The sequence below is a fragment of the Martes martes genome (genome assembly GCF_963455335.1).
Source record: "Martes martes genome assembly, chromosome: 14".
Lineage (NCBI taxonomy): Eukaryota > Metazoa > Chordata > Mammalia > Carnivora > Mustelidae > Martes > Martes martes.
The window spans coordinates 32189060-32211922 of NC_137902.1; the positions used below are offsets into that span (position 1 = coordinate 32189060).

Sequence of the window (22863 nt, forward strand, 5' to 3'; positions counted from 1 at the left end):
AGGAAAGCTTTTAAAGTCAGATTCCAACACCGTTTGAAGGTCTCGTTAGCATTAGAAAAGTCCCAGTAGGAGGTTCTCCTGCGCGGGGAGCCCGGGCAGGGGTACAGTGACATCACTGACCAGCTGTGTGGCCTCGGGCAAGTATTCTAACTAGGGCCGGCTCAGTTACTTCATCTGTAAAATGGGACTAAACGCCCTGACCGCTACATCGCATCAAATGAGATCATTCGAAAGCACCTTTTAAAATTCATTATCTTTCACAAGCGGCAGCCGTGAAAATGCAGTTGACCTCAGAGGGCTGAGTTAGCAGGGCACTTCCAAACTCGTTTCCGAGAGCGCTGAGCCGGGCTTTGTCTCCGCGGCGGTATGCTGGAACCTGCCGGGCCCTCACCTAGCACCCACGGCCGGGCTGGGAACGCCGGAGGCCGGCGCGGGGAAAGCGGCGGGCGGCAGACGGTGCACTGCGGCCGGGCTGCGGAGACTCCGGGCTCCCCCCGCTCCCGCCCCTGACCCGCCCCCTGTGCGGGCGCGCTGCGCGGGGAGAGGCCGCGGGCCGGCGGGAGGTCGGGCGGGGCGGACGGGGCAGGCGGGGCAGGCGGGGCGGCGCGGCCGGGGCGGAGCCGCCCCCGCCCCCGCGCGCTCCCTCCTCCCGCCAGCCCCAGCTCCCCGGGCCCGCGCCGCGCGCTCTTTCTCCAACAGCGGCGGGGGAGCCCAGCGCACCGCGTTCTGCTCCGTCTGTCCCTGCGGGTCGCTTCGCCATGACCACCCAGCAGATAGTCCTTCAGGGCCCGGGACCGTGGGGCTTCCGCCTCGTGGGGGGCAAGGACTTCGAGCAACCCCTGGCCATTTCCCGGGTAAGAGCGGTCGGGACGCGCAGGAGCGGGGCGCACCCGGGCTGGGGAGCGGCGTGCCAGGAGGCGATTTGGGGGGCCAGGGCCCCGCAGGCGCTGCCGGACACGGCCGTTAGGGAGCCCGGGCCGGAACTGGGAGGGCCGGGCGCATCCAGGTGCGCCTTGCGGCGAGCCATCCCCGTGCGTCTCGGGCCCGCAGCCCCTTCCCCGCCGCGGCGCTCCGGGGCGAGTGAGCGGGCGGCGGCCAGGCGCGCACTCCCGGTGTCCGCGCGCGAGAGAGGGAGCAGTTTTCGCACGTTCGCTACAGAAGCGAGGCCCGGCGCGTGGACCGCCTTGTCACCCCGCGAGGGCGTGAGGGTCCCCGCAGGTCTCGCTCGCTGGTAGGCATCACTTCCCGGTTCTTCACGAGTCGCCGAGGGGCGTAAAGTAGTTTTGGAAGCAGCTGGAAAGACCTGGAAGAGGGGTGGAGTCGGTGGCAAGTTTCCCCGGCGCAGGTGTGATGAATTGCCCAAACAACTAGTTTTCCATTCTTTGGACTTACTCCACCGCCGGGTCTCCCCTCCTTCATACGTTTCGGAGAAAAGGGCTGATTTTTTTAAACAAATAAGGCCAAATGAACCCTCTTGGACATTCCTCTTCTCCTGCGGAAGGTGGCCACGCCATATTTCTGCCTGGTGTTCCCGGATTATCAACCGAACAGCCGCCTTTCCCCAAGGATACTGGGTGGGGAGGGGTTCCTACTTTGCGTGGCGGCCGGGGTGGGGGGTTGGCGGGGAGAGTGTTGCTTGGAAACTTTTTAGACGGGTCTCCTTTCTTTGGGAAGGCCCAGGTTCAATCGGAGACCACCAGGCCCGTTGCCCCCAATGAAAGCAGACACCCCAGGGAGACTCAGACTCAGGGTTTGGAGGCCCAGGCTTTGGTCATCTTGTCTAGACTGTCATGTCCCCGTGGGAGTTGCCTTATTCACTGCCTGCACTTAGAAGGCGGCCAATAAATATTTTCTGACTTAATGAAAAGGGGGAGCACAAAGCATTCTCTGGGGTCCACGCCCTGCCTAGAGGCCTGGTGTTCCATTTTGGGGGCCATCTGCTTGCTGAAGCTGACCCTAAACTTGCCTCCTCAGCCATCTGAAAATCTCCTTGTTCTTAGTGGGGAGGAGGGAGAGAGAAGGGGAAGATCCCTATGGCATTTTTTTTTTTTTTTTTTGGTTTTTGTGTTCTTTACTGAAATCCCCACCTCCAGTAGCTGAAGGAATGTGGTGGGAGGTACGGGAGGTGAAGAGCGGGGAGCCCCTGCTTCGCTTCTGGGCCAGCCACAGTCCTAGCCACGTTTCCTTCCAGGTGGGTCTAACCCAGTGAGGAGGTCTTCTCCGACCATCCCATCAAAGCAAAGGGGGCAGGTGTCTCAGTTCGTGGGCCCTGTTCCCCATTTCTTCCACCTGCTGTCCTGAGGGGACTTCTTGGATTCTTCCAGCAGGTACATGCTGTCTTCCGACCTACCCGCCGAATTCCTCAAGTGTAGGTACTGTGCTTTCCCCAAGCCTGGCACACAGCTGAACCTGGCCGTCCCCAGTAAATGTTTGCAGGCTTATTAATAAATGCTTGTCTAGGGAAGGCACATTTAGACTCCCTTACCTCATAGTCCATGTGTCCTTGCTCTTTGTGTCTATAATTAACCTGTCAGCCCTTTCCACTTCTGAATTTATATATGACACAAAACCCTTTTTTAAAGAAGTGGAAGATATATGGCCGATCTGTTAAAAGGGCAGTTCCTGCCCGTCATTTTAACTGCTTTAAAAAGTCAGTGCAAGTGGCACTGTGCAGGAATGACAATGTAGCGTGAAACCCACAAGACTACATTCACTGGTTTGTACCTTCATATATTTCTTCATTGCATTATGATCGATATAATGTTTAATGAGCATGTACTGTGCAATGCGGTGGGGGTCCCAGATATGAGAGGACAGAGCTCCATTTTCAAGGTGCTCATGGTCTAAGGAGAGAAGCTAATCTTTATAATGCCCTTGTCAGTTGCTTTTATTGAAAAGTGAAAGTGACTCAGAGGAGGTGACATTCTCATGCTCAAGGTGGTTCACTTGTTTCTTCATCTCATTTCTATGTGGAAAGAACGTGTCACCTCCTGGGATTGGGAAGGTGGTCATTAAGGGGCCTGCGGGGGTCGTCAGGATCTGATGGGGGTCTGGGTTCTGCTTCTGACTTGAGCTGTACCTGGGGGTGAGCTTTCTGCTGTCTGAGGCTTCCTCCTCCGTCTCTGCCATGGGGATAACCGCAGCCACAGGTGGCAAGTTAAGGAACATCAGAGTGCTCTGGAAACAGTGAACAAGAGTGGGGAGGTATGAGCAGTGACAGGTATACACACCTTCTGGTTAGTAGGTGTGCTACATTTATCATTTTGGGTAGATACACTTTACTAGTATGGTTTTATATATGTAGACTTTGAGTCTCCACACCAAAGCAAACATAAAAGTTAGGGGAGGAGAGGAGTGCCTTTCGTTTAATTATGTTTGCTTTCTCTTGCGTGAATTATTCTGATATTGGCTCTAGTCTTTCTTTAAACTGCTAAAGTTCCTGAGTCTAACTGTAGTCTTGTGTACTTGAAATTGTTTCTTTTTCTTTTTTGAAATAAAGGAGTCAAAAAATATAGATGCAAAGCAAATAATTATAAAATAAATACCTGTACAGTGCCCCCACCCAGGTCAAGAACTAGAACAGTACCAGCACCCCAGTAATAAATAGAATAAGCACACCAGACATAACCCAGTCCTGACTTATGATAAGCAACTCCTTGTTTTTCTTTATAGTTTTATCCCTAAATGTGCATCCTGAACACCATGGCTTCATCTTACCTGTTTCCGAGCAGAATCCTACAGATCCTGTGTTGTGTGTGTGAGAAGAGCTGCTTTCACGCCTCATTGTTCTCATGTGTGCTACTGTGATAAAATTTCAATCCAGGTTTTCAGCTTTAAATGGACATAAACCAACTTTCTTCCTTTTCCCAGTTTCTCACTTACGGCCCCTACCTCGGACTCCCTGGTGATCTGGCCACACACACTTGCCTCTGTCCCCTGAGATTTTGTTCTCTGTCACTTCTTGCTCCAAAGCTACAGTTGTCCATCTCCTTGAGGTTGTTTTTTCTTTTTCTTTTTTTCCCTCCATATCAATTTCTTATTTCCTCTAGTTGCTTTCAAGGGAAGCCTTCAGAGAATCCACACCCAGGCCAAAATTGCTGCTCAATTTATGTTGACTGTTTTTCTCTCCCAGCAACTGACAAAAGACAGGAAGGGGTGGGGCCAGAGATAAGGGGGTGCTCTTGCTGGGAGGAGCTGTCATTTGCCTCTTGAGTAAGCCTTTGCTAAGAGCAATGTGGTTTTATGGGGAATGCTGTACCCTTTGCTTGGGCATCCTAAGGGGAGCTTAATAATGGATACTTTGTCGCCAGAGGGCCTTTTCTGATTTTGAAGAGTGTTATTTTCAGACTGAAGTAGATTTATGTCATATCCTAAAGGTGGGAAGAGCAGGGCCCGCGTGGCAGATTGTGAAAGGCAAGAAATGTCCATAAAGCCTCGTTCTGCATTAATAGCCCTTGCCCTGCTCTCCCTCACCTGGGAAGTATTAGCTGCTCCAGCTGATCGTGGTTGATCTACAGTGAAAGGAGGAAGAGGGTCCATCAAAGGGAATAGCACTTAAGTGCTTCCAATCTTTTTTTTTTTTTTTTGAAGTCCTCTCTACACCCAGTGTGGGTGCCCCTGGAACAGCACGTGAGTGAATGGTTGTACCTGCTGGCGTGAAATCCACCAGGCTGTCGGGACCTCTGACCAGATATTCCCCCCGACCCAGCCTCCTGGATGCCGGCATTGGTCTTGGAGGAGGAGAGGGGAGAAGAATGGCTTTCAGGGATTGTTGCAAGGCAGATGACCAGGAGGAGATTATCACCTAACTGCCAAGGTCACACTCTCCTCTGCTGATCAGGACTCGGAAAAGCAGCAGACAGTCACTCTTATGCCGGGAGCAGGCTGGGGACTGGCTTCCAAGCTGTGCTCATTCCCCACGCCATCCCCTTGTGCTCCAGAGAGGAAAGCCTGTATTCTTTGCCTTTTACAGAGAAGCGCCAGTGCCTGTAGGTTAGGTAATTTGTTTGAATTTACATAGTTTTTCTTTTCTTTTTTTTAAAGATTTTATTTATTTATTTGACAGAGAGAGATCACAAGCAGGCAGAGAGGCAGGTAGAGAGAGAGAGGAGAAAGCAGGCTCCCCGCTGAGCAGAAAGCCTGATGTGAGGCTCCATCCCAGGACCCTGGGATCATGACCTGAGCTGAAGGCAGAGGCTTTAACCCACTGAGCCACCCAGGCGCCCCGAATTTACATAGTTTTTCATTGACTGAACCACTTCCTTTTATGAGGAAAGGGTAGAAATTGGTTAAAAATGAGCAAACAAGGCTAGGGCAGAAAATTAATTTTTTAAAGGATGATTGGACTTCAGTGTGCGTCCACGAAAATCCTGAAGCTGCTAGAATATTTGCAGGGTGCCTGGTAAGGGGTCCGGGTGGGGGGGGACTCAAGCTGAGCTCTGCTCCAGTCCCTAGCACCACAGTGGGGGAGCCCTGGGCAAGGTGCACACCTTCTCTAGGGACCGCTTCTCTGTAAAGATAAAATAATAAACAAGCTGACCCACTGGTCTTGTACCCTTGAATATGAGAGCCTACTCTCTGTTGTAAAAAGTGTTCCAGCGTTGGGTATGTGACATTGGTTGTACCTTCAACTGTGAGTTGATTAAGAAAATGTATTCTGAATTCAGAAATGTTTTTAGATGAATTTGTGTTATGTTATTCATCTATGAATATCTGTGTTGAGATGACTCTTCTGTTAATCATAGGAGCCTCAGTTTACACTGGAAAGATTGTGCGAGATATATTTATTTGACCAGCTTGCAATAATGACCATAGTTAAATGTATATAGGACATTTTAAATGCCAGCACTGCTCTGTGTGCTTAATATATTCCCACAGTCATCCTTACATGTATCTTGTGAAGCAGATCTAATTAAGACACCCATTTTGCAGTTTGAGAAAACTGAGGGATGGAAGTGTTCAGTACTTGGCCTGCTTCTTACAGTAGTAAGTGATGGAGTCAGGATTTGACTGGCCTGGCTTCAAAGCCCGTCGCCTTGATCTCTATTTCAAAATAACCACTTTAATAGCAGCTGACATTTCTTGAATGCTCACTCTGGGCTCCGTGTGCTCTTGCGTTATCATCTGTGCTCCCCACAACCCATGACACAGATAACACAGGACACTCAAGTCAGTAAATTGCAGAGCTGGGATTCGAAGTGAGATAGCCTGGATCCTAGGCCAGCTTTAACCACTCTCTTCTGTCTCTTGATCACCCATGACTGTCAGTATTTCATTGGTGGTGATCATGGCACACAGCTCAGCTCCCAGAAGTGCTAATGGTGCTACAGGGATGATAGGATGGGTAGGGAGGACCCTCTTGGGTTCCTCATCCCGGAGCCCACTGTACCCGTGAGCGCTGGCTGTGGGGGCCCTCCAGCTGCTTTGTGGCCTCCGCCCGAGAGCTCCTGGAGCTCAGAGCATCCCAGGGAGCAGCACCTCCCCTCCCTATTCCCCTGCAAAGCCAGAAGCCCCCACCTGTGAGAATTGACAGTCCTGCTGTGGGATTCCATGCCCCTGAGGACAGTGGAGGGCAGAAGCGCAGAGGATTTGGTGGGTTAGAGAGAAGCCTGCCAATTTGGGGCGGAGAGGATTTGGGGACAGTTTTTGGATCAAATGAAGATGACTAGGGATAGACAGATCCAACTTGTCCAGCTGGTGATGGGCCTGGAAAGTGGCAGCCAAGTCAAGGCCAAAATGAAATGGACCCACGAACGTGGAAGGGAAAAGGAGGTCATTTCTGTATGGCACTTAGCACCCTGTGTGATTGCTGACCCTCCCATTAGACTTAGCACGGGTCAACTAGAATGCTCATCCGTTACTGAGGCCTGCCGTGTCCTTTCATGATGTAGTACACTGCTTTCTTGGTAAATGACGCAAACATTAAAGATGATTTCCTGAAGGAGCACGAGTTCTTGACCAAGGACTCAGGACCCGATTTTTATGGCTATGACTACTCATTTGTCACATGAGACAATAAGGACATAGGTATGACCTACGGAAGATAAAGATGTCTGAAAGGCATACACACGGACCAAATTCAGATGGTACCGCAGTGATTTATACCCATTTCTTTTTAAAACAAATTATAAAAAATACTCATGGTTCTAAAGCTGAACGTACCCATATCCTACGACCTACAATTCCACTGGTTAAATACTCCATGGAAATATGTCCATATGGGCACCCAAAGGCATGTCAAGAGTTTCCAAAGCCGCACTATTCACAGTAGCCCCAAACTCAGATGATTCCATGTAACAACAGTAGAATGCATAAATGGATGGCAGGGTAGGTAGGGGCTACAGGACAGCAACAAGAATTGCAGCTGTGCACAACAACATGAATGAGACACACACGCACACTGTGTTGAGAGAAAGAAGCCGGGCGTAAAGGGTAAATACAGTGGGATTCCAGTTATATAAAATTAATCAGGCAAAATTAACGCATGTGTTAGAAGTTAGGGTCAGAGCTTAGTGAAGGGAAGGAGGCAGAAGGGACCTTTGGAAGTTCAGTTGTGTTTCTTTTTATTTTTTTTAATTTATTTTTATTTTTTATAAAGATTTATTTATTTGACAGAGATCACAAGTAGAGAAGCAGGCAGAGAGAGAGGAGGAAGCAGGCTCCCTGCTGAGCAGAGAGTCCGATTCGGGGCTCGATCCCAGGACCCTGGAATCATGACCTGAGCTGAAGGCAGAGGCTTTAATCCACTGAGCCACCCAGACGCCCCTGAGTTGTGTTTCTTCATTGAGAGCTGGGTTCGTGGGTGTTCTCCCTGTGTGAGGATCTGGCCTGCTGTGGATTTAGATTTTGTGCAGTTTTCTGTGTGCATGTTGTACTTCAATTTAGAGTTTCCATAAAAACTCTCATGCTTGTTACAGAAAAATCAAATAACATAAACGTGGAAGGCATATGGCAAGAAGTTCTGCAGTCCTCCTTCCCAGGGGTCAACACTGCCAACAGTTTGAAACTTTTTAGACCTTTTTCCATTCATGTAACATTTTAAATCCCGAAGTACCATATCATAGTAACTTAAATGTCACTTAGACGTCATTGTTTTGTACTTTTTGCCTTTTTTGTACTGCAGCAAATCAAGAGTTAGAGACATCCCGAGGAGCAGCTGGGTGGCTCAGTCGTTAAGCGTCTGTCTGCCTTCGGCTCAGGTCATGATCCTGGAATCCTGGGATTCAGCCCTGTATAGGGCTCCCTGCTCAGCAGAAAGCCGGCTTCTCCCTGTCCCTCTGCCCTGGCTTGTGTTCCATCTCTCGCTGTCTCTCTCTGTCAAATAAACAAACACTTAAATAGAAAATATCAAATCTTGGGGGGGGAAAAAAAAGAAGCATAGGAAAAAAAGATATCTTGATGTCCCATAGTCTCAGAATCCGCCTGCTCTGGGTTCCGACTCGGTCTTGTCCATTCCTTAGCCCTGTGTCAGCACCCTCACTTGTAGGGTGGGGATAATAGTGCTTGTCTTCAAAGGTTGTGGGGAGGATTAGGAGGATGTACAGAGAGAGCCTAGTGCTACAGCCACCACCTGGAAGGCATCAGGTTGTGGTGGAACTGTTAAAAAAAGTCCCAGTGGTGATCTGTGCATTGAGTGCCAATTACATGCCAGACACTGTTCTAAATTCTTGACACCCATGATGTCACTCACTTATCCCAGCAACCTAATGAGGTTAATGCTATCATCAATTTCATTTGATAAGTGAAGAAACTGAGGTATAGAGAGCAACTTGGCCAAGGTTACATGTTTAGTCAATGATTAGGCTTTGGGTTATCGATGGTAATTATTGAAGTGATTGAAAAACACATGGCAGGGGGTGGGGGTTGTGCCCAGCTGGCTTAGTCAGTAAAGCCAGTGACTCTTCATCTTGGGGTTGTGAGTTTGCGCCCCATGTTGGGTGTAGAGATTCCTTAAAAATCTTAAAAAAATAAAAAATTTAAAAAAACAACACATGGGGTTCCTAAGGGCTTGTTTGAGAGATTCAGTGATTTCTTGACAAATGAGGGTATTCCTTTTTTTAAAATTCATTTTTAACTATATTCCTACCTAAGAAGTGATGTGTGGTCTTTCACACTAGGAGAGCAGTCACTTGGAACTGCCATCCCTTAGTGTGAGGAGTGGGAAGCAAAGCTGGATTAGGGCACCGCTGATTAAATGGTTATTGAGGAACCAAGAACATTTTGAAACATTCTTGGCGATTTTCAGGAGTACACGTATAAGCTCATATAGCTGCTGTGGCTATATAATGTAGCTTCAAAAAACAAATTGAGTCAAGAATCTGACTCAAGAGAGTTCAAATTCCACATCTAAGTGGCATACTGCAGGGGTGGGCGCTGCTCTGTTGCCCAGCTCAGAATCTTCTAAATTTAAATTCTACTTTGATACAGCCACTGAATCAATGGAGGTTGACCCTGAAGACACGTGGCATTGAGACTGAACTTGAATTCCAACTTACCTTATACCAGCCTTGTTTTACATAAATGCTGAATTAGATCATTATTTATGCTATCTCTCCTACTCGTAAGAAGAGCTTAAGGTGATTTACCACACATATTTACAGTATTTCAACACAAAAACACACATAATAAGATTTTTTAAAAATTGGAACATAGTAAAGGAAAGAGATGTGCCAGGACCTTTAAATCAGGTGGTTTCTGTAAATGCACACCATGTTGAGTTGTAAGGGGTCTGGCCATGGCAAAATAGCACCATGGTGAGTGATTTAACATCTGGAATGAAATTACTTTTACAGTATACAATTTTGCATATCACCTTCAAAGATGTTGACCAACATAGTAGGTGCCACATATATATATACACACACAAACCCACACACACACACTTTTTTTTTTTCCACTCTGTTTCAGTAAGAGATAGAGAAATATTATTCTAATGGATGTTCTTTCAAGGGCCTTCTACATCTCTTAGTAGAAATGTAAGCCCTCGAGGTTGTTTCTGGAGGAGCTAAGATTTTAGACTCTAAGTATTTTTGCTTACCTTATAACTTCATTCAGGGAGAGAGCTTCAGGGGAAGGAGTGGTCAACCTCCTCCTCGATGTTTCCAAACCTGGTGAGCATCAGCATTTTCTGGGAAGCTTTACAAAATATATAGATTCCTGGGATCTGTGTAGAACCTCTTCAGCAGGTCTGAGGTGGAGTGTGGAGATCTATTTATATTTTTAAAAACCCCAGGGAAGGGCGCCTGGGTGGCCCCGTTGTTAAGTGTCTGCCTTCTTCTCAGGTCATGATCCCCGGGTCCTGGGATCAGCCCAGCCTTGGACTCCCTGTTCAACGGGAAGCCCGCTTCTTCCTCTCCCCCTGGCCCTGCTTATATTCCCTCTCTTGCTGTCTCTCCCTTTCTGTGTCAAATAAATAAATAAAAATCTTTAAAAAACAAAACCAAAAAGCCCAGGGGGATCTGATGACTGACCTGCTTGGGAACAGTTGCCTCATTCTTGCAAATATCAGAGTTCTCCTGAGTTACTGGTGATCTGGGTCCATTTCTGGCCTGAAGCATGGATGCCAGTTCCAAGGGGGCAGGGTTAACAGTGTTCTCTGGAAGTTCAGGAAATTGCCCTGTATTCCTGTCCACAGGTAACAGTACCTTCTGAATACAGACAGTTTTCCCTTTAGGGGAAAAAAGGCTCTGCATCAAAACTGTTAAACGGTTGGACAAATATTTGGTGAAAATCCCCTCTCTGTCAAAAGGGTTATAATTCAGGTTTTTGAAATTTAATTTAATTTAATTTATTTATTTGTCAGAGAGACACAGAGAGGGAACACAAGCAGTGGGAGTGGGAGAGGGAGAAGCAGGCTTCCCGCTGAGCGGGGAGCCCATCATGGGGCTTGATCCCAGGACCCTGGGATGATGACCCTGGGATAATGACAGACACTTAACGACTGAACCACACAGGCACTCCGAGCTGTGCATTTTCTGATGATCGATGGCAACTGGTAGGGCAACGTTCCTGTGTCCAGGGCCCTCGAGCACAGTGGGGGCTGTGCCAAATGGAGAGAGAGCTGACGTCTTATCTAAGAGGGCGGGGATCCTCAGCCCGTGCTGATTGTTTGGGTCCAGAATTGCTGGATTTTTCACAAGAAGCTGTGGATGTAGGCGTTTGTGTGAAATTTACCAGCATGTAAATATTGGCAAGTTTTCTATCGTTTGTCAAAGTACAGTCTTTTAATTTTTACTTATTTATTTATTTTTAAAGATTTTATTTATCTGACAGAGACGCAGTGAGAGAGGGAACACAAGCAGACAGAGTGGGAGAAGGAGAAGCAGGCTTCCTACGGAGCAGGGAGCCCAATGCAGGGTTCGATCCCAGGACTCTGTGATCATGACCTGAGCCGAAGGCAGACACTTAACAGCTGAGCCACCCAGGTTCCCCAAAGTACAGTCTTTTTAGAAAACAACAGGGTTCTTACAGCCGAGTCTGTGTGTACACCTCCAGCCTCATCCCCTTTCTCTCCCTGTACTTCCCGTGTTTCATCCATGCCCATCCACATGCCATTCCTATAACTTGGCGTGCTCTTTCCCGCCTCCTGTAGTGCCCTTACATAGTTTTAAGCAACACCTCCTCTTGGGAGTCTTCTCTGATTCCATCTTTAGGCTCCCATTCCTCTTGCTTCCCAGCTAGTCCAGCACTCACCAGCTGTGGTGCATGCCTGTCTCCCCCAGCAGACCGTGAGCGCCTCCACAGTGCCTTTCCAGGCCTGTATCCTAGTGCCTTGTGTGGTTCCCAGAATCTGTAAACAGTAGCTCATATTTCTAGAGGTTGACAGTGTGCTCTGCGTGAACCATTTCATGTAGTCCTTGTAACAGCTTTCTGATGTCAGGACTGTTTCCCCCCCTGGTTCCTAGGTGAGAAGAGGGGACGTGTCCTGCCCAAGGACACTTAGCTCACAGGAGGCAGAGACAGGACTCGAACCCTGGCCATCTGACACTTCAGAAGCCACATCATAAGGAGCCGCACTCTCTTTCAGGATGCACTTAAGGAATGACTGATGAATGAATGAAGGAGAAAGAGAAAATGGGAACAGAGGAGGGAGAAAATAGAAACCTGCCATCATCACAGAGGAGTGGGCAGGCCATATGCTCGGTTCTAAGTATTTAGTTATTTAGCTTGAAGAAAATTGAAGAAAATTGAAGAAAATGGGAGAGCTACATGATCGTCCTGTTCTGCGCCATTTAGAAGTGAAATCAAACCCCGTGGAAACCTTGTGCTCTCAGGAGTCTGGCAGCAAGGCTGTAAAGCTGCATTAGGACCTTGCAGGATAGGGTGGTTTTACCGGCTGGCCTCTGAGCAAAGTGTGTGCCTTGGGAGGGCCGGAGAGCGAGAGAGATGTGCGTGAATGGTGCAGAAAATGGCAGGTGGTTCATTAGTGGAGATCGTTGTGCTTAACTCCATTTGTTCTCATGTAGCAAGAGCTGTGTTGTGTGGTCTCTGGGGAAGAAAGCCGGAAGTGGGTTTTTGAGGATGTCCATTGAGCTAATGGATTGTTTCTTTGGAGGAGCGTACGGGATTTCTTTTTCATATATTGAAGCTGACTCCGTTATGAGCTGGTTCTAATGGAATTTGATGATCGGGAGGAAATGAGCAGAGACAGTGCGGGATACCGGGTTATGTGGACGGTCTCCAGAGCCCACCAGCTGTGTGGCCTCCTGCAAACGGTTTTGACCCCTGCTCCTTCACGCCCTCATCTGTAACGATGCATGTCATCTCTTGCATTGCACGAGGACGGGTAAGGGAAGCCTTGCCAAATACTTACACTGTGCTGGCCCACTAGAGGAGCTTAGTAACTGGTGGCTGTGATTATGAAGATGATTATGGTGAACAGTGTGTCGTGGGGATTGGAGGCCCCGTTCAGGATGGGGACGAACCTGTGTTGGAGAAACAGGGGTCTTCTCCCTGAGGCCCCTTCCAGGGCCGTTTTCTGATCTGGGTTTTTTTTAAGAGGGCGGGGTTGCTGGGCCTTGCCCAGTGCAGAGCAGTTGAGATGATTGTCCTGTTGGGGGAGACAGCCACTCGGCAGGTGGCGAGGCTGGTGATAGAGTTCCTTGGGCTGAAGGCCACAGTGGAGGAGGCCCGGGGGTTGCCTTAGATCTGGATTTCTCTTTGGCTCTCGCAGTTAGGTTGGGAGCATCTGCTTGTGGCCTCTTGGTAACCAGCAAGGGAATGGGATTTGGAATGAGCGGGTATGGTTTCAAGTTCAGCCTCAAGCCTTTAGCTGTGAGAAGTTGAATCAGTCACAGCTTCTCTGAATCTCAGTTTCCTCATCTGTGAAATTACTGTGTATGTTGGTGGTGAGGTCGTCAAATGGGAGATTGTATGGGAAAGGGCTTTAGTCTTATTTAAATTCTCCCCACTTTTTTTTCCCCCAAAAGTATATGCCTCAGAGAATGTGAACTTAATCTGTTTCTGTGTGATTCTATCCGAGTCCCAGCTGACCGTATTGTCTTGTAACCTTCTGAGATTTCCTTTGGCTTCCCATCCGTTTGGCTTAAAAAAAAAAATCAGACCAAAAAGTGAAAATGGGATGGCCAGGCCTCGGTTACTTAGGCTTGGGACTCTTAAGGCTGGTTCTAGCTTGTCCAGGACATGCCAGGATGTGCTTAACAGAAATGCCTCTCCCACAAGACAGTTTGAACCAATGCTGGAAATTCCAGAGTTCTTAGCAGCAGAGCATATGAAAGGAGAAGAAACTTCTGTTTCTATTTTCTCAAGCTTTTCCCTCCGCACTCCACCCTTGTCTCATCATTTTAGTTTTGTGGGTGGTCACGTTCCAGGGTAGTGATGTTAGAAATGATCATTTGATTCCTTTTGAAATCGTCATTTCTGAACGGGTATAATTAACTAACGTGATTATGTATTTCACAACGCTAGATATTTCAGACTCGGTCATTCATTGGACAAATATTTACTGAGCACCTACTATGTGCCTGGCACTGGGGATACCGCAGTGCAAAGGGCAGACAAAATCCTGCCCTCTCACACCTTCCTGTTTAGTGGGCTCTCAGACAGTAAATAAATAAGCCCACAAAATAGATTCACAGACCTAATGTGACAAGTGTCATGAGGAAGAACAGTGTGTTAAAAGGAAGGCAGGGTCTACCTTAGATTGGCGGTCAGGGAAGGCCTCTCTGAGAGTGGTCATTTAAGTGTGACCTGAAGGAAGAGACAGAGTTAATCAGAGCAGAAGTTACAGGAGATGCTAAGGCCCTGTGGTGGGAAAGAACCAAGGAAGGCCATGGAGCTAGAGCTCAGCTGGGGGTGGGGGTGGGGGAGAGGGTGGTGGCCTGACGAGGGTGAGGAAGAAACACAGTCTTTCTGGGCCTTGTTAGTGATTTTGGATTTTACCCTAAGGGGACTCTTTAAGGCTATTAGATTTCACACTAATAGCTTTAACACTGTTCGATTCCATGATAGATTGGTTCCATCAGGCTGCCCTCTCCGGAGATAGAATTTGCCAACAGAATTATTGCCGATCCCAAATAGAGTAATGCTTAGGGTCTTTTTTTTTCTTTTTTCTTTTCTTTTCTTCTTCTTCTTTTTTTTTTTTTTTTTTTTTTTTTTAAAGTAAATCTCTATGCCAAACACAGGGCTTGAACTCATGACTCTGAGATCAGGAGTTATATGGCTACCAACTGACCTAGCCAGGCACCCCACTTAGGACCTTATTTATTTATTTATTTATTTATATTTTTATTTTCTAAAGACTTTATTTGTTTGAGAGAGAATGAGAGAGGGAGAAAGCACAGAGGAGAGAGAGGCAGAGGGAGAAGCAGACTTCCCGCTGAGCGGGGAGTCTGATGCCGGACTCGATCCCAGCACCTTGAGATCATGACCTGAGCCAAAGGCAGATGCTTAATGACTGAGCCACCCGGGCACCCCTACTTAGGACCATTTTTAAAACAAGGGGTGTATATGGTTCTTTAGAAGAAAGTGAAATATACATGAAGTCCTACCAGATCAGTCTTCTCCGGGAGAGGCACAGAAGATGAATTTGTTTTCAGTGCATGTCCAGGTTTACCCAGGGACTGACTCTGCCCTGTGAGCTGAGAGGAGAACAGCCTGCCCTTGCCTGGATAAAGGGTCTTTCCCCAGTAGATGGATGAGAAGAAGGTCTGAGCCTTGGATCAGGGCTCTTGCTTTTTATTTATTCATTTATTGTGTCCGTGTGTGTGTGTGTGTGTGCATGCGTGTGTATTTTTTTTTAAAAAGATTTTATTTATTTATTTGACAGAGATCACAAGTAGGCAGAGAGGCAGGCAGAGAGAGAGGAAGGGAAGCAGGCCCCCTGCTGAGCAGAGAGCCCGATGCGGGGCTCGATCCCAGGACCCTGAGATCATGACCTGAGCCGAAGGCAGAGGCCTTAACCCACTGAGCCACCCAGGCGCCCCGTGAGTGTGTATTTTAAGATTTTATTTGTTTATTTGACAGCACAAGTGGGGGAACAGCAGAGGGAGAGAGAGAAGCAGGCTTCCCACTGAGCAGGGAGTCTGATGCTGGGCTCGATCCCAGGACCCTGGCATCGTGACCTGAGCTGAAGGCAGCCGCTTAGCCAACTGAGCCACTCAGGCGCCCCTTTGAAGATTTTAAGTAATCTCTACACCCCATTTGGGGCTCGAACTCACAACCCTGAGACCACAACCCCAAGATCAGGAGTCACGTGCTGTACCAGCTGAGCCAGCCAGGCGCCCCAAGGGCTTTTGCAAAGACAGATCTCTGGTAAACAAATGATGGGAAAGCCAGAAAGGAAGGTTAAGAGGTCAGGATCTCTGCACTGGCTTCCACTTCCTGCTACGTTCCAGAAGAGTTTTGCCTGATAAAGTCCTAGCACGTCTGAGCCAGAAGGGACCCAAAGGATCAAGCCATCCACCGCTTGCTTTATGGGGTCACGGAGGTGATGAGGGGATGGACCATGACAGCAACCTCACACCGGCCGTCTCAGAAGGGGCCAGACACTGGGGATACCACAGTGCAAAGGGCAGACAGATTTTCAGATTGGTGAGGGCTGATTAGAAAGCGTGGCTGCTGAAAACGGCATGAGATATGGAGGCTGAGGGCATAAACCTTGTGTTCTATCTAGCCTGGTGCCTCAAGGGGCTTCTGACCCCTGGTTCAGCTTTGTGGAGACCCCAGACGTTCACAGGATCTCCCACAGTTGGTTCCAAGGGACGGGGTCAGCCCTGGGAGTCTGTGTCACCGCCATTCTGTTCCTGGGGGTGGCGGGGGGGGGACTTGCAGTCCCATCAGGGAAGGTCTTTGAATATCAAAGTCATGGACCAACACTGGGACGATAGTAGTGTTTTTAGTATCGCTTGGTTTAGAAAATACTTAGGAGCAAAAAATTACTCTGTAGTTATTACGGCTACGGAATGCGTTTGTGCTTTATTCGTTGCAACAGCCTCTGTCATTCGCTTGAAAAATAGCTGTACATCTGCGTGTGGAGCATGGTCTTTTTCCCGTGTGCATGTAACGCCCAGCAGACAGATGGATTTGACAGCGCACTCCAGTAATTGACTGGCTTTCCCCAAGCACTGGTGGCTCATAAATTCGGAACCGCTAATTCAGAAGATTTGACCTGCAGGAAACAAGCCACCTATAGGGGATGATCCTAACCATAGTCAATTTCCCTGGGCCGGAGGAGATGGACCCGTGTGAGCCACACTACTGTATTGTAAAATATTCTTTACTGCCTTTTTTTTTTTTTTTAAAGTAGGCTCTATGCCCAGTGTGGAGCCGAACACGGGGCTTGAACTCACGACCCTGAGATCAAGCCCCGAGCTGAAATTAGGAGTCAGATGCTCAGCTGACTGAGCCACCCAAGTGCCCCTTTATTCCTTTTTTTAATTACAAGAGTAATTCAAGATCATTGTAAAAAATGGAAACATTATGGAAATGTATAACTGTGAACAGTTTTATGTGCAGTGTTCCAATTTTTTTTTGTGCTTAAATAATAAGATTTTTATAGAAATAGGCTGTTGCTGTATGTAATGTTCTCCGTGTGTGTGTTTTTAAAGTACTTGGTAATGTATTTTAAGGAAGCAATAAGGTTCCGTGGGAAGAACCATTGGGTCTGGCTTCAGGGTTGGGTTCTGGCTCCGTAAATATCCTAGTTGGATTGCTGGTAATGTAGTGATATACCAGCTGGGTGATCCCAGGTAAATCGCAGATCTTCTTCAGCTTCAGTGTCCTGGTCTCTAAAATAGGGACTGACTGATATGTGTCCTTTCTTAGAAGGTTGTTGTAAGGACCCAATGACATGGTGTATAGGAAAGGACTCTGTGTGACCCATAATGTGTTATGGAGATAGTAAGGATTGTTATTATTGAAACTTATGATTTCCGCCCTTTTTCCTCTTCAGATGCTCTGGTCCACATCAGTGACCACTTCCGCCTGTGGTAACTTACTCAGTGGCTTCCTTGGAGACAAAGGGTAACTGACCTACTCTTCCTTTTTCTCCAGGTCACTCCCGGAAGCAAGGCTGCGATAGCTAACTTATGCATCGGAGATGTGATCACGGCCATCGATGGGGAAAATACCGGCAGCATGACACACTTGGAAGCTCAGAACAAAATCAAGGGCTGCACAGACAACATGACTCTCACAGTCACCAGGTAAGGCCCATGGAAACGCTCAGTCCTTGACGGGACGCGGCGTGTGAGCAGGCGGCCTCGCCAGCCTCAGATGCCTTGAGCCCCAGCTCCGTACCATGTGCGCTGCGGACACGCCCAGGCTGGCAGGTCTATAGGATTGGGATTTCCCCAGGTTGTTCCTTTCTCTCTCGAATTTTCCTGGTGCTGCTTAGAGTGTGGGTGTCTTTCTCTAGGAGCTCCGCATTTTCACTTGCTCCAACATGACCAACCAAAACTTTGAGGAAGTAAAATCAGTGAAGTATTGTCAGATAAAATGAAATGAAGGTTTCTTCCTGGAGACCACTGACAATGTACGAGGCTGCCACTCGTGCCACACCACCACAAGCAGGGGGTAGGCCCCAGGAGGGTGAAGTAGCACCCTACAAGAATGCTGCACGTGAGCTTAAGTGCACTACAGGAAGGGAGACCTAATGTTCTCAAAGGTTGCCATGTGAGGAGAGGGCACTGGGAGCTGTAACTGGGGTAGAATTCCCATCCTGCTTCCGTTTAGTCTTGGGAGGGGCAGTACAAGGACATGATTTTAGGAGAGCTTTGGTTTAACCTTTATGAGCTCCCTCCTTCCTGTTGGATCAAGTTCACATTCTTCAGGGCACCTGGGTGGCTCATCAGTTAAGTGACTGCCTTTGGCTCAGGTCATGATCCCAGGGTCCTGGGATGGAGCCCCATGTTGGGCTCTCTGCTCAGCAGGGAGCCTGCTTCTCCCTCTCCCTCTGCTGTTCCCTCTGCTTGTGCTCTCTCTCTCTCTGTCAAATAAATAAAATCTTTTTTTAAAAAGTTCACATTCTTCATTCTGATCTTCTGCTAACCTGCTGTTTAATGCCTTAACTTTAGCTTCCACTGCTCATCATCATGAACCCTTTGCTCCAGTTCTTACCTATGAACTAGGTTTATTACTTTTTCTACCTTGTGCCATAGGACTGGTGGGAGGGCCAAGTGTGGGGCAGGAGTTCCAAATATTGTGTATACTTCATAGCCCTGGCCTCATAGGAGTTGTACCGTTGTTTTCAATTTTTTTCAACTAGACTCTACACCCAACATGGGACTTGAACTTGTGACCCTGAGATCAAGAGTCAACATGCTCTACATACTGAGCCAGCCAGGCGCCCCACACCATCTTTTTCTATCCCCTCAAAAGCACATTTGTCCCTCATTCTCATCTCCATTTCTATCTCAGTCCAAACCTTTTCTTTTTTTTTTTTTTTCCATATTATTTATTTATTTATTTGACAGAGATCACAAGTAGGCAGAGAGGTGGGGGTGGGGGGGAGCAGGCTCCCTGCTGAGCAGAGAGCCTGATGCAGGGCTTGATCCCAGGACCCTGAGCCGAAGGTAGAGGCTTAACCCACTGAGCCACCCAGGCGCCCCTGTCCAAATCTTTTCAAAGACATTCATTCATTCATTCTTTCTTTCTTTTTTTTATTCATTTGCCAGTGAACTCAACAGGTGTGTCCTGTGTCTCTCTGGCCCCGTGCTTAGCTCTCTGACCATGCAGGATTGGCATAAACATTCTCTCGCTCTTGGAGAGGAAAAAAATTACACTAATGGAAGTGGGGACTAGACTGAGGTTGTTTCTGTATGATCAGTGCAGAGAAATCCTCTGCATCCCCAAGAAGGGAGGCAGCCCTTCGTGAAGCCAACCGCGCTTCACGAATTACAAGTTGCTTACCTGGCCTGGCTCAAGAACACTGGGAGCGGGAGAGGAGAAGCTCAGTCTGTCCTGACCGAGGTGGTACAGCACGAGGCTGCTCGGGAGCGTGGAGCCGGGAGGAGGCTGGTGTGCTGGGGGCCGTGATACAGTAGTGAGAGAGGATGAGGCCGGAAGAGGTCTGAGCCGCATGGGAAGCCCCTCGGGGGCGGAGTGCGGCCGCCATCAGACAAGACATCATCAGATTGGCAGATAGAGGGGAAGGCAGGTGGCAGAGCCCTGGTTTAGAGGCCAGAAGTCAGGCAAGAAGGGGCATTTTCTGGATTTTAGCATATATTGTTTAGCATGAGTGAAACAGTAGTTTTGTCCATCTGTTGCAGATCTGAACAAAAGATCTGGTCCCCCCTGGTGACCGAGGAAGGGAAGCGTCATCCATACAAGATGAATTTAGCCTCTGAACCCCAAGTAAGTACTCTTTCACCACGGCCGCTGCTGCTCCTGCCTTCTCTGCCTTCCACACGGCTTTGCACACCCCTGTTTCTCTGGCCCTGGAGGCTTGGGCCGAGGCCAGGAGAACCCGCCGCTGACAGCGCGGGGACCTGGCTCCTGTTCGCTTCTTCCCGTAAGAGAGCTCCCGGAGGACAGAGCCGGAAAGCCCCAGGGCAGGGACACGGAGTGGGGGGGCATAGGAAGTGATACAGGAAGCGGGAGGACGCCTTCCTGCGCAGAATAGGATGATGGTAGGACCATGGTGACATCCAGGAGCTGGCTCAGCTCACCACGCATTTCAGATCCGCGCCAGTCAAACCGGGGAGAGAGCAAGTGTTAGGTCATGAGGCCTGGAGCCGAGAGACGAGAGCGTGCTGGTTACCCCGCCTCCCCTCCCCGGACCCCCCTCTCTCTGGTCTCCATGAGCCTTCTGGTGGGACTCTCTCATCTCTGTAGAAGGGAGGCTTCTGGTGAGACCCTCAAGTCACAAAATAAAGTGGCAGGGCAGACTGAGACCGTGCCGGGCGGTCAGCGTACAGTCTGCCAGCCGGACAGTTTCCGAGGACAGTAGATGCTCCGAAGACCCCGTATTTGTAAACAAGTCCCTTAGTAGTTAGATTAAAAGTGATTTTCTTTCTTTCTTCCTTAATTGCGTCTCCTAAGTTATCGACCATGAATGGGTGCTCTTTTGAAATAAGGGGAAAAAACTTCAGTCTGTTTAGAACATTTTTGTGAAATTCCTTGTGCATGGCCTGCTCCTTTTTACAAAGTATGTGTCTTGGATACATTAATGAATTATTATTAATAAGTTAATAAATAGGGGGGCCTTACTGAGTCAGTGGGCCACGCAGCTCTTGTTGGGGTTATGAGTTCGAGCCCCATGTGGGGTATAGAGGTTACTTAAAAATAAAAATCTTGAGAAAAAAAAGTTAATTGATAATTGCTTTTGAAAACTTCTCTTAGACTGGTTTGTGATTGTTATATATTTAACCCCAACTAAAGATTTGAACTTCAACTTTTGTTTCTAAATTTGGGACATGACTGACTTCTTACGGTGAATCAAGATAAAATAAAAAGGTAACACATAGCTAGCTATACTTTATACATGAGAGAAACTTCTGTGAAAATGAACTTATAAAAAAAAGAGAAAAAAAACCACTCATGAAGTATGTTGTGTGGATAAATTAAGTGGTTGTTTACAAGTCATATTTTCTCAAAGGTATCCATGAAAATTTCTGAGATATAGTCACATAACATTTTTTCATTAACATAATAAAAATCGTACTCAGAAATCCTGAGCGTTGCATTACGGACCATTTTGCATCTGGCATTTCAAAAACAGGCATGAACATGTTACTCTGTAGAGCTCCTGTAAGGAAAGCTGGTCTAGGATGTCACTCAGTCTGTAAACCAGCGGTTGTGCAAACCAATTCCATTTTTTCGTTATTTTTTTAAAGTTTATTTATTTATTTATTTTTTAAGTAATCTCTACACCCAGCATGGGGCTCGAACTCCTAACCCCGAGATCAGGAGTCACAGACTCTTCCGACTAAGCCGGCCAGGTGCCCCATGCAAACTAATTTTAAACATGCCACCGTTAACTCCAACTTCCCGAGAAATTCTTAGCCACTTTGCTGAATTTACTATAAATGTTAAGTTTCAGTGTGTTAAGCTTTCATATATTTTACAATACCTAAGGGGTGATTTTGTTTTGATTTGGTCTCCCTAAAATCTTACTTTCACACAACTAAGGTAATACTTAACGTTTCACTTACATGTTTTTCTGTCTTTAGTTTTCATTGTAAACCTATAATCCGGTCCCTCTGTTAATATTTCGAAGGTAGTTCTCTTCCTTAAAAAAAGAATTTAAAAAATTCTGTACAAATATTTTAACATCCGACTTGAGTATATTTTTCTTTTGATTCCAGTAATTCTTTGTTCCTATGGAAAAACTTCCCACTCTCCTTTTTCCAAAACCTTCCACTTCCAGTCATTCTAAAATAAAGGAATGAGTAAGAGCAGAGTTCATCTATAATTAAAAGATCTGTTAGTTCATGTAATGCCAACCACCACCCCAGCTTATCTGAGGTCAGAGTAGTTACACACCTAGTTTATATTTCCTCATTATTGAGTTTCCTTGGAGACTGATAAATACAAAGCCCAAACAATTACATCATCCCTTCCAAAAGGCAGGCCCTGAATTAACCGCCTGACTTCTGGAAAGACCAGTATTCACTTGGGGTTAGAGATATTCCTTTTATGTACAAAACAGATACATTCCCAGCAAATTCTCTATAAAGAGAAAAATCAATTTCCAACCGGAATAATTTTCTCTTGTCTTCCATTCTCACTGGAACTGTGTTTCTGGGAAGGGAGAAGGGGCGGAACGCTGGTTGGATGTCTGTTTGCCGGTCACTGTGGTTGCCAGATGCCCTGCTGCGAGTGACTGTGTAGTGTTCCTCCTGGTAGTTGTGCCATAAAATTTACTTAACCGTGCTTTGGTTGCTGCTAAGGTTATTTTCTTAACTGATGGTACTTCCCCTTTTTGGAGCGTGATCTCTGTGTACTTTGCTTTTGTCCAATGTGGACAAAGTGGACTCACTGTAATTTCTACTTTAAAACCTCACCGGTTCCAGCTTGTTAAAAAGGAAGCCTGCCTCAATAGTGAAAAAGAAATCTCAGTCATAAAAATATTTCCTTGACTTTTATCTAGATCGGTACACAGTGAATGAAGGTGTTACTTTTCATTGTCATGTTTTCTAAGAAAGCGTGAAAGACTTGAAGTTTGGGTGAAAAAGAGCGGGGCGGTGGGTGGGGAGGAAGAACAAGAAGTTGTTCTAAAAGTAGTTCCCCCAAAAGAACTCTTATGGGGCCAGTTGTTCTGGGCCTGGGTATGAAGAAAGAGGCCAGGGTTCAGGAAAGTCCTGTGTTGGGGAACACAGAAAATAGGGTGCAGGTCGAGTGTAGTCGCTGCAGAGTCCGTGCTGTGGGCCGGGTCCAGAATGTTTGTGCAGAAAGCACCTTTCT

General features: G+C 47.5%; 1 protein-coding gene across 1 annotated transcript in view; it reads left to right on the forward strand.

The window, feature by feature from the left end:
• Positions 1–669: 669 nt before the first annotated feature.
• PDLIM1 (PDZ and LIM domain 1) overlaps positions 670–22863 on the forward strand; it is a 46061-nt gene continuing 23867 nt past the window's right edge. The window contains exons 1-3 of the mRNA XM_080822742.1: positions 670–854; positions 17512–17663; positions 19728–19812. Coding sequence (XP_080678868.1) covers positions 759–854; positions 17512–17663; positions 19728–19812 — 333 coding nt within the window. The 5' untranslated portion in view covers positions 670–758. The remainder of the gene's footprint in view (positions 855–17511; positions 17664–19727; positions 19813–22863) is intronic.